Raw genomic sequence first — 15,775 nt, 5'->3', positions numbered from 1 at the left:
AAGGGTACCAATAAAAAAAAATGCCTGCACCAGAATGCAGGTGGGGGACCCCCAGACCCCCCGCTTAAAAAGTGGCCTGACTGGGGCTATATTTTGCACTATATTTCCTGGCCTGAATGATTTCCCCAGTCCGGCCCTGGTTAAAAGCCTCCAATGCTTTTAGTGTGTGTGCGTTTTGAACGTTTGCATGTTTCAACCATACATTTCCATTTAAAAAAAATATATAATAAATGTAATAGATAATTTTTTTACCTTCTATAATAGTGGGGGTCACGGCTCTCTGACACCGTTATTTCGGGGGTTGCGGCCTGAAAACTTTGGGAACCCCTGGCCTAGACAGTGGCGCATACACTGTAATTCATTACTGACGGTGAATTGGAAAACGTAGACTATGGTATTATAACTACCTCTCATGTCCTATTCTGAGGTAGGACTATTCTTAGCCATAGTCAAACTGTCAGTGCGATTCCTAGGAGTGTTTCTAAGATGCTTTTATAAATATGGGCCCAGACCCCTCTTGGCAGAGCCTGAGGTGTGGCCAGCAATAGCAACCCCTCCTCTCCCCAACCCACTCAACTCCACCCACACATCAGACTGAAACCTTTTTTTTTTTTATACAAATACACGTGTTGTTAGGGGGCGTGTAGTTGGAGATACCAGGTGTTGTTTTCTTACCATTAGAAGAAGCCATTTGCTGCCATTCATTCTGTAGTGTGAAAAACATCTTCGACAGACTTGAAAACTGCCAGTTAGAATAATCCAGTAAACACACAAAGCCTTTATTTGCTTTTGTCAACATTTCAGTTTTTTTTATCATTATATTATTTTCCTCCTGAGTTGAGCCTTTTCATATCGGTGTGCATTCAGAGACTTGTCATTTGCACAGAGACAGTGTTTTGTTTTTGAAGGCCTGACGTAGGGCTGGGCGATATAACGATAACGATAAATATCGCGATATATTTTAATAATCGATATCGAATATCGAAATAAAAAAAAAATCGAAAAATCGTTTTTTTTTTTTTTTTTGCAACAGGGCAGTTTTAAAACCAGAGACAGTGGACAGACTTGTCTTTCTTGTCTGCAACTTAAAGTAATGGCTTTGCTTGTCCAAATGACAATACTGACCAAATTCAGATTTCTTTTTCTCTTGTCCATTTATTTTGTTTGCTTTCTAATTTAAAATACATTTTGAAACCGTCTGTACACAGTAGGCTATGTGTACTAGCAGAACTAGACTCCAGTCACGAGTCACAGTGCACATGTGCGATGGTTTGTCCACCAAAAAAGCGCCAAAAGATCGAAAATAAACTAGCAGAGCCAGAACTGTTCAACTCCTCTGGAGCCACAGAGAAGCCGGTTTACTTTAGCTTTTAAACCAGCTGCAGCCTGAGAACTGGAGTGTGAGGGGATGTAACACTAAAGATGGCGGCAATGACAAAGAATTGCTGCAAAATAAACATACATCTGTTGTTAAAAAAAAAAAAAAAAAAAAAAATTATTATAATTATCGATATCGATTATCGATATCGAGAAATAAAATAAAATTATATCGTTATCGCAATATGATTTTTTTCCATATCGCCCAGCCCTAGCCTGACGACATCTGACGACATCTTTTCACCTATTGCTGTCCTTTGTGATCATGTTACGCTCTGCTTACCGCCAGTCCCCTCACACTCGCCTCGTCTCTGCCAGGCAATAATCTCTCACGTCTCCTTACCTCTTTATCGCCTTGTCCATGTTATGGCATCTTTGTATTTTAACAAGCACAAACAATGGGTAAACATAAATAATTTTTTTAAAGGTCTGGTTATGTACAGCATGCATTGCAAAATGTAAATTTGACACAGTAGTAAAGGGAATATAAATTAGACATAGATGGTATTAAAGGGAATATAAATTAGACATAGATGGTAGTAAAGGGAATATAAATTAGACTTAGTCGGTAGAAAAAGGAATATAAATTAGACATGGACGGTAGGAAAGGGAAACCCTGGTATTGTTTTCTTTTTTTTTTAACGATTTTTCTTTTGGCGTTTTTATCGCTTTATTTCTACTGGGCAGTCCAGTAGGGAGAGACAGAGGAGGAATTTGAGACAGAGTGGGGGGAAGACATTCGGCAAATAACGACGCGCTATGTGGTTCGCCACTGGGGCGCCCCACAAACTGCCTTTTTTAAGGTTTAAAAATGGGCCGTATGTTACAGGTATACATTCACTCAGTGACCAATTTATTAGGTACACCTGTACAGTAATAAAGTGGCCACTCTATGTATATAGCATACCAAATAATTACCACTGTCATCACAAAGCCTTTGGAAATTCATAGTAAATAAATCCACCTCAACACATTATATATCAGATCAAGTCGGCAGAGAGATATAAAATGTAGATTAGATTGTGTTTAGTGTTTTAGACTGCCCTGTTTTGTAATAATTACCAATGTTCCTTTCTCAGCTCAATCCATTTCAGTATGTTAAAGCTGCACTGGGGGGGGGGGTTAATAGTGGTGGGGGGAAATATCGATACGTAGTAGTATCACAATACTTTGCGTGGCGATACTGTATCGATACAGGGACGCCAAGTATCGATATTTAATTATTTATTTATTTATAATTTTCTTTTAGTTTTTTTGTATAAGGAAGTTGCATTGTTCATTTCAATACCTGTAATAGTACAGTAGTCCACGCTCACGTGTGCATTCAGTTAAGTTGGAATATGACTGTAATACAAACAGTTCAGTTTGTCAGGTACATGCAACACAGATTACAGTGTTTACATCTGTCTGCTTGAGAAAATACCATGTTCTGCATTAAAAATGATTGAAGTCAGATGAACATACTGAACTTTATTTTATTAGATAAAACATGTTGACAAAATTGACTTTGCAGTTGAAAAAAGGTAATAAATCGCAATATATCGCAAAAAGAACAATTATTTTTTATTTTTTGTGTGCAAAATCAACTCTGCCTCTCTTTGTTCACTCATTCCGGGCCAACAGCGTCCTCTGCTGATGGCCCTTCCGTGCGAACACTATATCCAATGGAGAATAGGACTTATTTGCGAGTACTTAAAACATATCAAATATAATAGCAATAGATCTAAATAACACAGTGATCGTCAATGAGTTGCTTCCAGTCAACATGCACGAAACGGATCATTTTTTCATACATACATTTCCATTTGATACCGTGATGAATATCAATATATTTCTAGAGCGTTCTGTCTCATCTCAATAAACGTATGAATTGTTTTCAAATAAACGCTGATTATCAATATTATATGTGTCCTTATGCACGAAGAGAAGCGGGGTCTGAAAAATCGCTTCTCCGTACTTTGGTCGGCGCAAACCTCGCACACACGCTCCGATGGCGGTGATAGGAACATCTGATTACCCCAAGATTCGTAACATAAAGGCCTTACCTCACATCTGATGTCATGCAAAAAGATTAATCCAATTCCTGATCGCCATTCCAAATATCGATCGCGTCCATTGATCCAACGTTATAGTCCAAAACACATAATCCACGATGCTCCCAGTTGGGGGACTCAATGCAATAGTATCCAGCTGCATGCCCGAGAAGTAAAACCTGGACCGGACTTATTTTTTTGATGCACAGTCCCAGCCAATCCAATCCAATGATGTGCAATACCATCCGGGAGACGATAGGCGGCGGTATTTGCCATTTGCAAGCTCAGACCCATTCCCAATGATAACGTCAGGCTGGATGGATGAAAAATTAATGGATATATATCGCTAATAAAAGAAATAACGATTAAATCCCGACTATACTCGTGATTGGCATGGAAGCGATGGCGACTTAACCTGACTATACTCGTGGTTGGCAATGAATGGGTTAATTACAACAAACAATGCTGTTTGTTATTTAAGATGAGGTCGGACACGGCACTGACAGATTTGTGTTCATTGTGCTGCTTTTATAAAGCCTCAAATGACTGCTTACAATATTTCATGAAAGCAAAGTGTTTCGTTTGTCTAAGATTTAAAAAGGTTTAAACTTTACAGCACTGACAAAGTTGAACAAAGTTCTGTACAAGTCCCACAACATAAAAAAAAATTGAAATAAAAAAATTTAATATATTATTATTATTATTATTATTTTGTAATTATCTCGAAGCTTCGAATTGAAATCGAATCTCGGCCCCGAAGCTTCGAATTCCAAAAAAAAATCGAAGGTCAGCCCTAATATTTAGTATCGCAATACTATCGTATCGTGACTCAAGTATCGTGATAGTATCGTATCGTATCGTGAGGCCTCTGGTGATTCCCACCCCTAGGGGGTAACCTCTGAAAAGTCTAAACTAATGATGATATATTGTTAGTATTGAATACATAAAGTATGATTTATCTTTAGTATTGAATACATAAAGTATGATTTATCTTTAGTACTGAATACATAAAGTATGATATATCTTTAGTACTGAATACATAAAGTATGATGTATCTTTAGTACTGAATACATAAAGTACGATATATCTTTAGTATTGAATACATAAAGTATGATATATCTTTAGTACTGAATACATAAAGTACGATATATCTTTAGTATTGAATACATAAAGTATGATATAGCTTTAGTATTGAATACATAAAGTATGATATATTTAGTACTGAATACATAAAGTACGGTATGCTCCTACCCTCCCACCACCTCTAAGCGCAACGTTTGTTATATACGCTTTGTTCCGCAGGGATATTTTGGGATTTGTGTTGGTTATCAACAATATTCAAGCATATAAGTAGAGGTAATTTTTTGTTCTCCTCAAAACTACCTGGTGCAGCTTAAAGTGCTTTTTCGAGTGGCCTTATTATCTAACATTAGTTTGGTGGTAAACTAGCTGTATCCAACATGAAGCACAGCCTGGATTGTGCTGGGAAAGGACTTTCCCATTCAGATCCAGAGGAGGCTGAAGACCCCCTGTGGCTTCATTCCTTTGAAGAAACAAACCATCCCAGTATTATGTTAACCCAAAGCGTTCAGAATGTGCCTGAAATGTGCTGTGGGTTACTGTGTGTTCAGTATGGCTGTGGGTTACTGTGTGTTCAGTATGGCTGTGGGTTACTGTGTGTTCAGTATGGCTGTGGGTTACTGTTTGTTCAGTATGGCTGTGGGTTACTGTGTGTTCAGTATGGATGTGGGTTACTGTGTGTTCAGTATGGCTGTGGGTTACTGTTTGTTCAGTATGGCTGTGGGTTACTGTTTGTTCAGTATGGCTGTGGGTTACTGTTTGTTCAGTATGGCTGTGGGTTACTGTTTGTTCAGTATGGCTGTGGGTTACTGTTTGTTCAGTATGGCTGTGGGTTACTGTCAGGGGAGGAAACTAACTTTTTGGCTTACCAGCCAACTGGCGAGTATCTGATTTTTTTTACCAGACAAACTGATTTTTTACCAGCCAAAATAAATCGCTAATTGTGATAATTACTTCTTTGTATGTCTTCGTCTAAATTGATTTTCAATCATAGTAAAAATCACACCGTGTCTCTACTCTTTAAAATATTTATTAGCATAAAACATTAATAACAGTCTCTACTCTTCACAATATTAGCATACAACATGTATTAATCACACTGTCTCTACTCTTCAAAATATTAGGATATCACATATTAACATGAAAGAGGGAACTATTCTGGACTGGGTTGGGCTGAACTAGGCAGTGAAAGATGCTGGGCTGGACTAGGTTGGACTGGGTTGGGCTGGTCTAGGTTGGACTGAGTTGGGCAGTGAAAGAACCAAGCATTTCACTGTAATGTAATAGCTAAATAAAACAACTTGACTTGTTACATTTGCACTCTGGTTGTATGCCAAATGTATTCTGGTTGTACTGTACTTGTGCTGTAAGATGACAATACATTGGAACCGAATCGACAACGCTAGCGGTTCAGCAGGTGTATTCTGAATGCCAAGTATGACAACATCACCGTTGTGAAGGGCATATGGGCGAGTGGTGATATGGGGGGAAACCCGGTAATAATAAAATGTCACTCGGCTGCATTTAAGCAAAGCCGCTCAGTATAGTCCACTATGGTGAACGCGCGTTATGGTAGCTTGTTACATGCTAGGTAGCTAGCCGGCTAATGCTGGTTGACTTGTCATTCTCATCCGACTCGAAGGAGACGCGTCGCATGCTGTTGTTCGCCCCCATGTCAGACCGCACTGATATCCGAAAGCGACGACTCTACATGCAATTATTTTCATCCACTGATGTGTTTTTGTCTAAGTTTGTCTACGTTGTCAAGCCGTTGGCAGGAGTCTGTAGGTCCGCGCGCAGTGATCTGTCCACTTCCCCTAGATGGGCGGCATCTTCTAGAAAATGAGTGTTCATTGGAGGAGCTTAGAGCGCATCTGTACAACGATGATGTTCATTGGTTATGGTTGGATTATTATGAGGAGCAAATGGGAGGAATCAAGGGGGGAGTCAGAGTTCGGTTTGTGCCAGTGAGCGAATCAGCAGATTGCAGAATGATTTTTTTGTTTTGTTTTGTAATTACTAGTACTCGCCAGACTGGCGAGTGCTCTTCATGAATTACTCGCCAAACGTAAAAAATACTCGCATTTGGCGAGTAAAGTGGCCTAATTTCCTCCCCTGGTTACTGTGTGTTCAGTATGGCTGTGGGTTACTGTGTGTTCAGTATGGCTGTGGGTTACTGTGTGTTCAGTATGGCTGGGTTACTGTGTGTTCAGTCAGTATGGCTGTGGGTTACTGTGTTCAGTATGGCTGGGTTACTGTGTGTCCAGTATGGCTGTGGGTTACTGTGTGTTCAGTCAGTATGGCTGTGGGTTACTGTGTTCAGTATAGGGAGGTGTAGTCTGACGTCACTGGTTGTTCCACCCGTATAGGGATTTATCATTTGGGAAATGGATTATCGGCTATTGTAACAATTCTGCTGCATGGAAATTGAAAAGCTTTCCATTTTTGCACAAAATGAGTTCCCTTCTATCACTAACATTATTGTTTAAACATTTTTGTTTGAAATAAAAATTTCGCGATTTTATTTTTATGATTAATTGCGAATATTTTCATGTTGAGCTATAGATTGTGGATGAATAAGCACAGAAAGGTACACCATGCCAATGTTAATGCTTTATTTGTTTTAAACGAGACGATTTAGAAATGGGCAATGGGGAAATGCATTGGGTTGGACAGAGGGTGGAACACGAAAAATGGCAATGACGTAACCACTACACCTCCCTATGGCTGTGGGTTACTGTGTGTTCAGTATGGCTGTGGGTTACTGTATGTTCAGTATGGCTGTGGGTTACTGTACTGTGTTCAGTATGGCTGTGGGTTACTGTACTGTGTTCAGTATGGTTGTGGGTTACTGTACTGTGTGTTCAGTATGGCTGTGCATTACTGTACTGTGTGTTCAGTATGTCTGTGGGTTACTGTACTGTGTTCAGTATGGCTGTGGGTTACTGTACTGTGTTCAGTATGGCTGTGGGTTACTGTACTGTGTTCAGTATGGCTGTGGGTTACTGTACTGTGTTCAGTATGGCTGTTGCCTGTGGGTTACTGTACTGTATGTTCAGTATGGCGGTGGGTTACTGTACTGTGTGTTCAGTATGGCTGTGGGTTACTGTGTGCTCAGTAGAAGTTGTTTGTTTTCAACATGGCAAAGCTGAAGCTTTTTTCTACTTGCTCATCAGCAGCCGAAGTGGGTCTAATGGCAGGTATGTCTATTCTTTTCCCCCCATGTCACGCTCCGCTGTCTGTGTACATCTGTGTACATCTGTGCAGCCACACAGTGTGTTTCTCTTAGTGACTTAGTAATTTTGTACTTTTCTTTTTGGCCACTGTTTTATGTTGTCATTGCATGCCGTTGTTTCTTTCCCATTAGAGTGGTAGTTCTGTATCTTTACCGTGGGTTGTACAGTAGATGTGTGGTCCTTGCTGAGTGTGACAACTTGACCAGTGTGGTTACGCTCCATGCTTTGGTGAACTTGTCTTTTTATCAAAAGTCCTGTTGGGGTGTTATTGTAATGTGACGAGTGACGACGCTGTCGTCGGTAGAGACACAGTGGGTTCAGTTTGGGGTATTTCAACTAGTTTGGTCCTAAATATTTGGGAGGACACTATGACATCTCTTGAACCAACTAAGCACCATTACTGCCATCCCAACCAAACTTTCAAGAGCATTACCCTCTTGAGAAAGCCTACATGAATTATCTGTAAGACTTTCACATTAGTTTAGTTTAGATTTGGGTGTGATGGCCTATTTGGAGATGAATCGGGTCCAAATCAAGATTTTGGCCTGAAGGAGTTTCTGATTGGAATTGGTGTCATCCCGCATAGTGTCATCCCACATACTGTAATCCCACATAGTGTCATCCCACACAGTGTCATCCCACAGAGTGTCATCCCACAGAGTGTCATCCCACAGAGTGTCATCCCACAGAGTGTCATCCCACATAGTGTCATCCCACAGAGTGTCATCCCGCAGAGTGTCATCCCGCATAGTGTCATCCCAGTGTCATCCCACATAGTGTCATCCCAGAGTGTCATCCTGCATAGTGTCATCCCAGAGTGTCATCCTACATAGTGTCATCCCGGCATAGTGTCATCCCACATAGTGTCATGTCATCCCACATAGTGTCATCCCAGAGTGTCATCCCACATAGTGTCATCCCAGAGTGTCATCCCAGAGTGTCATCCCACATAGTGACCGTGTCATCCCACATAGTGTCATCCCAGAGTGTCATCCCACATAGTGTCATCCCACATAGTGTCTTCTTACAGTGTCATTCCACATAGTGTCATCCCACATAGTGTCTTCTTACAGTGTCATCCCACATACTGTAGTGTCATCCCAGAGTGTCATCCCACATAGTGTCATCCCGCATAGTGTCATCCCACATAGTGTCATCCTACAGAGTGTCATCCCACATAGTGTCTCCTACAGTGTCATCCCACATAATGTAGTGTCATCCCACAGAATGTATTCCCACACAAAGGGTTAAAAATCCCAAGCTTCACATCAGTTACTTCGCCAGTGTGCTGCTGAATTGTTTAACGAATTATTGTGTACAGTAATGCATCTGGTGCCACAAATCCTTGTGTAATTATTATATAACATAGGTTGCTGCATAAAGACCACACATAACAAGCCCTTCAAGAGGCACCAGAAGAAGAAAGTAGTGATGAAACTCTCTACAATAGCACACAGTTTAGCAAGGGGCATCAGAGCTAGACCACGTTTTTTTTGTTGTAACTTACAAGGCAGAAATGCTTGATTAGATAGTACTGATTGAGCTGTGATGGTCAAAGCCGAGGCAACATCCGAGTTGGGATATGCACCACTGGGCTGCTGGGAGTCAAGTTTGGCTACTACATTAAGCATTGAAGTGTAAATGTGGGCCAATGAATGTTGCTGTCTTTGTTTCTATCCCTCAGGGATGTCAGAGTCTGAGCAGTCTATGAAGGGGACGTCGCAGATCAAGGTCCTCTGCCCTGACGACATTGAAGGCATGAGAGTGGTGTGCAAGGTGAGCCGCCCTCTTGTCCATTTGTTTTGTGGGACGCAGCGTTCGACAAATGCAACATTCAGTGTTATCCAGTGGAGCTTTTGACCACTTGTTAGTGAAATTGGTGCCGCAGGGCACATCAGGAGAAAAGGGGGCCCCGAAAATGTTGTATCACACGTTCTTCCGGTGTGTGCACGAGAACGTGCCATGAGCACGGGAGTGATGTTGAACACGAAAGGAATGCACTGGAGGCGTGTCAACATTGCCCCTGTGCCTCAAATTGATTGGTCGATATGATCTTCCTCGAAATCTCACAAGCTAACTCAATCAAAGGAGGTCGGACTCATTACAACTTCGCCAAAACCTTGCAGATGTTATACGAGGTAGGGAATGTATTGAGCTTATAGAACAACAATAGAAAACATGGTCTGTTTGGTAGGAATGGGTCTTAAAAATGTATAATCATTTGCGGGGATCAAAGGTGAATTTTGTAATGTGGTTGTAAATTTTTTTTTATGCATTGTTGTTAAAAATAATTTCAACACTGGCGGTTTAGTGCAATTTTCAATGTCAACCACTAGGAGTGTTGTGTCTTGAAACTGCACCTCCATGTGAGCTTGCAGCGCTGCCTGTTTCTGCAATGTAGCCCTGTGGCAAACATCAGGAAAAGTGGATGAAAATCGTTTAAATGTGAAAGTTTAGTATGTATGGCGTATGTCAGGGGTCGGCAATTAGGTTTGGCCGCGGGCCAATTTTTCCCCAAGCCATTGTATGGCAGGCCAGAACCAAAAACAATGGCTAATTTAATATAATGATAGTGAAAAATGTTTAACTGTCAAAATAAACGAGCTGCATAGGTGGCATAATAAACTGTAAACGACATACATGTTTGCACTGAACATTATACCTTTGTCTTTTTTCTATTATAAAGTGCCTCTCGGGTGCATAACACATGAACAGATCAGTAGGATGGGCATTTGATTTTCATGCAGCACCGCGGCGGGTGCTGAATGAATGAAAACGTTATTTAACAGATTGCAGAATGGTATGCTAGTGCATTATAAATCGAATGTATTATTATTATTATTATTATTATTATTATTATTATTATTATTATAACACATGAACAGAATAGAGTGCATGAAAAACACAACTCACCATAATGCAGCCCTGCCCTGGGCTTATTGTTTCTGTTTCCTCCAAAATCCCTGCTAATGTTTGAAACATGTCAAATGTCCACTCGTGTTGAATGCAGCTACTTTATCTTCTGCCAACTTGAACACAGTTGTTATTCTTCATTGCCTCATTTGCTAGCGTGTCGCCACATGTTATGCAGAGAGGACGTCAACACGTGAGAGTCACCTGTTGCGATAAATGTATTTTAAGTATGACTCCTGGTTTTGTTTATGTGTCTTGGAGGTTGTATTTTCCTCTTCTGGCTCCTCAGTTGGTATTTCCCCTTTGGTTTCCATTGGTTAACTTATCCATCGTGACTCAGAGACACAAGGCTCTGACTCTCTGATATCTGATGACAGCAGCTAGCGCAAAACAGAAACGCGCAATTTCTATTGGTTCTCCGAGTCCACGTGAGCATTTCTAGCATTTCAATTGGCTATAGTGACAGACATAGATAGACATTGACTTACTGAACTGGTGTTTCCCATTTCAGCACCACGCGCTGTCCACTTCACTTTGAGCAAGTCTATATACACCAGACCTGGGCAATTACGGCCCGCGGTCAATTTTTACAATGGGAGATAATGAATATTGAGCAGAATTAAGTTCAAGTTATCATTGGTTCGGCCCTCCAACACAGTTCAGGTTTCTCATGTGGCCCCTTGTAAAAGTTAATTGCCCACCCCTGATATACACGGTACATTGCACCTCACTGCCTATACCTGTTATTCACTCTCAACATGGATAAAACATAAAGTATGCATATAATAAAAATAATATGATGAAAATAAAATAAATATCATATTCTCAAAATAAACTGACGGGCCAGAAATTATTGCTGGCGGGCCAATTTCGGCCCGCGGGCCGCCTATTACCGACCCCTGGCGTATGTGGACCATACCGTAACACGATGTCCACAAGGATGACTCATAAACATCTTTACAGGAAACTGTTGGATACCTTTTTTAATTTAATGTCAATATTATCATCTTATCTGCACTGAGAAGCCTTTTTGAAAATATTGTGTTTGAAATTGTGTCATTGTTTTGACGATGTGTTGCCATGATTATTTGTAGCTGGCTCGAGAAGTCCTGGACATCGCCGCCCTAATGGTGAAACCTGGCATAACCACCGAAGAGATTGACCACACTGTGCACTTGGTACACACACACACACACACACAAATACACACGTTGTTTCTGCTGATTGTTCTGCTTTCTATAGGACTCATTGCCCCTCTTGGTTAAAATGTTTTGTTCCCCTTCTCTTTCTCCATGTCCCTCATTTTTCTTGGCCACCCTCGCTGATTCTATGTTATCCTTTTTCATCCCCTGATGTCTTTCTTCAGGCCTGCACAGCGAGGAACTGCTACCCCTCACCACTCAACTACTACAACTTCCCCAAGTCCTGCTGCACATCTGTCAATGAAGTCATCTGCCACGGCATCCCAGACAGAAGACTACTGCAGGACGGAGACATCCTCAATGGTACTCTCGATGCACAGGACATGACTGATCGGTAACACTGTTACTCTCGATGCACAGGACATGACTGATCAGTAACACTGTTACTCTCGATGCACAGGACATGACTGATCAGTAACACTGTTACTCTCGATGCACAGGACATGACTGATCAGTAACACTGTTACTCTCGATGCACAGGACATGACTGATCAGTAACACTGTTACTCTCGATGCACAGGACATGACTGATCAGTAACACTGTTACTCTCGATGCACAGGACATGACTGATCAGTAACACTGTTACTATCGATGCACAGGACATGACAATCGTAACACTGTTACTCTCGATGCACAGGACATGACTGATCAGTAACACTGTTACTCTCGATGCACAGGACATGACAATCGTAACACTGTTACTCTCGATGCACAGGACATGACAATCGGTAACACTGTTACTCTCGATGCACAGGACATGACAATCGGTAACACTGTTACTCTCGATGCACAGGACATGACTGATCGGTAACACTGTTACTCTCGATGCACAGGACATGACTGATCAGTAACACTGTTACTCTCGATGCACAGGACATGACAATCGGTAACACTGTTACTCTCGATGCACAGGACATGACTGATCGGTAACACTGTTACTCTCGATGCACAGGACATGACTGATCGGTAACACTGTTACTCTCGATGCACAGGACATGACTGATCGGTAACACTGTTACTCTCGATGCACAGGACATGACTGATCGGTAACACTGTTACTCTCGATGCACAGGACATGACAATCGTAACACTGTTACTCTCGATGCACAGGACATGACTGATCAGTAACACTGTTACTCTCGATGCACAGGACATGACAATCGGTAACACTGTTACTCTCGATGCACAGGACATGACAATCGGTAACACTGTTACTCTCGATGCACAGGACATGACTGATCGGTAACACTGTTACTCTTGATGCACAGGACATGACTGATCGGTAACACTGTTACTCTCGATGCACAGGACATGACTGATCGGTAACACTGTTACTCTCGATGCACAGGACATGACTGATCAGTAACACTGGTACTCTCAATACACAGGACATGACTGATCAGTAACACTGGTACTCTCAATACACAGGACATGACTGATCAGTAACACTGGTACTCTCGATGCACAGGACATGACAATCGTAACACTGTTACTCTCAATGCACAGGACATGACAATCGGTAACACTGTTACTCTCGATGCACAGGACATGACAATCGGTAACACTGTTACTCTCGATGCACAGGACATGACTGATCAGTAACACTGGTACTCTCAATACACAGGACATGACTGATCAGTAACACTGGTACTCTCGATGCACAGGACATGACAATCAGTAACACTGGTACTCTCGATGCACAGGACATGACAATCAGTAACACTGTTACTCTCGATGCACAGGACATGACTGATCAGTAAGTTAACACTTACTCTCAATGCACAGGACATGACTGATCAGTAAGTTAACACTTACTCTCGATGCACAGGACATTTCGGTAACACTTACACCAGTCTCATTTCAGTGTTGTCATACTCAAACTAGGTCTGAGTCAAGCCAAGTTCAGCTACGTCTGGACATGTCCCATTAGTGTGGAAGAGAGTGGTTCGACATGAAAAATGGTCGTATTAACATCCAGAAATGGAGTCGGCAGGAGTCTGGCCAATTTTAGCCTCTTCATGAATATTTGTGCTTAGGAGACTCTTTTCAACAGTCAATCCCCTCAGAGCCACTGATGGAGTGCATGTGAACGACGCCTCTCTCACAGTGTGCTTTGACAAGACAAATGGTTTCATTAGCATTTACCACTGGCCTGGTCCATCTATTATCTACATTTCTGCTTAAGTGTGCAGTGTCCCCAGTTGCAATTTTAAAAGGTAATATTTTGTACAGCCTTATTAACGGCTTGATGATCTGTGAAGTTTGTAAGCATTAGCAAAGGCTCAAAGTAAATAACCCAATTTACTTTGAACGTTTAACGGCTATATGATGCCAATTCGCATATAGCCATTAAACAAGCTTTTATTTTGTATGCAGATTAACGATACATCAGTATTACTTTGTGTTCCAATCAACTCACTTTGTAGAATGGATCTTTACTACAGGGTTCCCAATCATGTCTGGGAAAGTATAGGATGTGAATTTGATCATCTCAAAGTATTGGAGAAGCTTAGAGACTCAAAGACTCAAACTTGTGATGTCATCAGGTAGAACGTCTGGAACTGCTCCGTTGACAATGAATGGGAGACTTAATTTTCTAGACAAAACGTTCTTTTTATACCAATATGAGCTTTATTCTACTGTGAATGAATGAATGAATGAAAACTTTATTTAACAGATTGCAGAATGGGTACAATACAGTACGGCTCAATACATACAATTGTTAAGGGGATGCAGACCTGAGAAAGACGTTTGTCTTGTTTCCATCAGGGTCCCCCATTTTCAATTCATATAGACATTTATGACATACATAACATACATGACATTTATGGCATAGGGACATATAGGTATTTAGTACTGATACATTTGTGACATAGGCGGTATTCAAATATACAGTACTGTTACCCCTAGATCCTGACAGAGTATATACATATGATGGGGAGGGGACTGTACATTAGGAGGGGGTGGGTGGGTGGGAGGGGAATATACATACGGCGGGGAGGGAATATATACATGCGGTGGGGAGGAGACTGTCTATTAGGAGGTGGTGGGGGTTTTGGGCATTTACGGTGGCCAGTTTCGAATTGCAGCCTCCCGTAGGTGCTCTTTAAGGGCGGTTTTGAATGTGGGCAGGGATTCACATTCCTTTACAGCTTTGGGTAGGGCGTTCCACATTGTTGTGGCATAATTGCGAAACGTGTTTAGTAGCGTTCTCAGTTCTGAAACAGGAAGTGTACCCATATAGTCAGAACATTCTCCGGGGTGCTCTGTGTCACCTTTAGCATCCGTTTTTATTTATCACTTTTAGATTAATGAGAGAGTTGTTTGTGTTCACTAATATTTGTGGACCGTCTCAGACCACAGGAATAACATATGAATTCCCCTTTGTGTCTTTAAAGTATTCAGTCAATTTGTAAAAAGGTGAACGCTAACACCAATCTGTGCAGGAATTTAGCTTTTTAATTCATGTTTCCAAAACCTTGTTTGGAGAGACTATGATTACAACAGATATAGAGATCTTCAATTCACCTCCACATTGACTTTTCAGATACATGAGACGTTTGGATCAGGACCTCCAAATGTGGTCCATTTCAAGTGCATTTGTGACATAGTCACCTAGGTGGTCTATTGAGCCTTGAACCCTCTTCCATTGCAGTGGATATCACGGTGTACCACAACGGTTTCCACGGCGATCTCAATGAGACCTTCTTTGTTGGCGAGATGGATGAGCTGGCCAAGAAGCTGGTCCTGACTACCTATGAATGCCTTATGCAATCCATCGACTCTGGTAGGAGCTCTGGCCTTATAACATACAGTAATGTAGATACACATTGTGTTAACCTAACATTCCTACATACAGTAATGTAGATACACATTGTGTTAACCTAACATTCCTACAAACAGTAATGTAGATACACATTGTGTTAACCTAAC

General features: G+C 41.3%; 1 protein-coding gene across 1 annotated transcript in view; it reads left to right on the top strand.

Annotated features, from left to right (window-relative positions):
* Positions 1-15,775, top strand: part of metap1 (methionyl aminopeptidase 1) — a 114,388-nt gene that overhangs the window by 88,275 nt on the left and 10,338 nt on the right. The window contains exons 5-8 of the mRNA XM_084310146.1: positions 9,411-9,502; positions 11,734-11,817; positions 12,006-12,144; positions 15,498-15,629. Coding sequence (XP_084166272.1) covers positions 9,411-9,502; positions 11,734-11,817; positions 12,006-12,144; positions 15,498-15,629 — 447 coding nt within the window. The remainder of the gene's footprint in view (positions 1-9,410; positions 9,503-11,733; positions 11,818-12,005; positions 12,145-15,497; positions 15,630-15,775) is intronic.

This window comes from Notolepis coatsorum (assembly GCF_963971535.1).
Source record: "Notolepis coatsorum genome assembly, chromosome: 3".
Taxonomy (NCBI): Eukaryota; Metazoa; Chordata; class Actinopteri; order Aulopiformes; family Paralepididae; genus Notolepis; species Notolepis coatsorum.
Note: the sequence above shows the minus strand (reverse complement) of the source record. Positions and strands in the feature narration are given on the sequence as shown.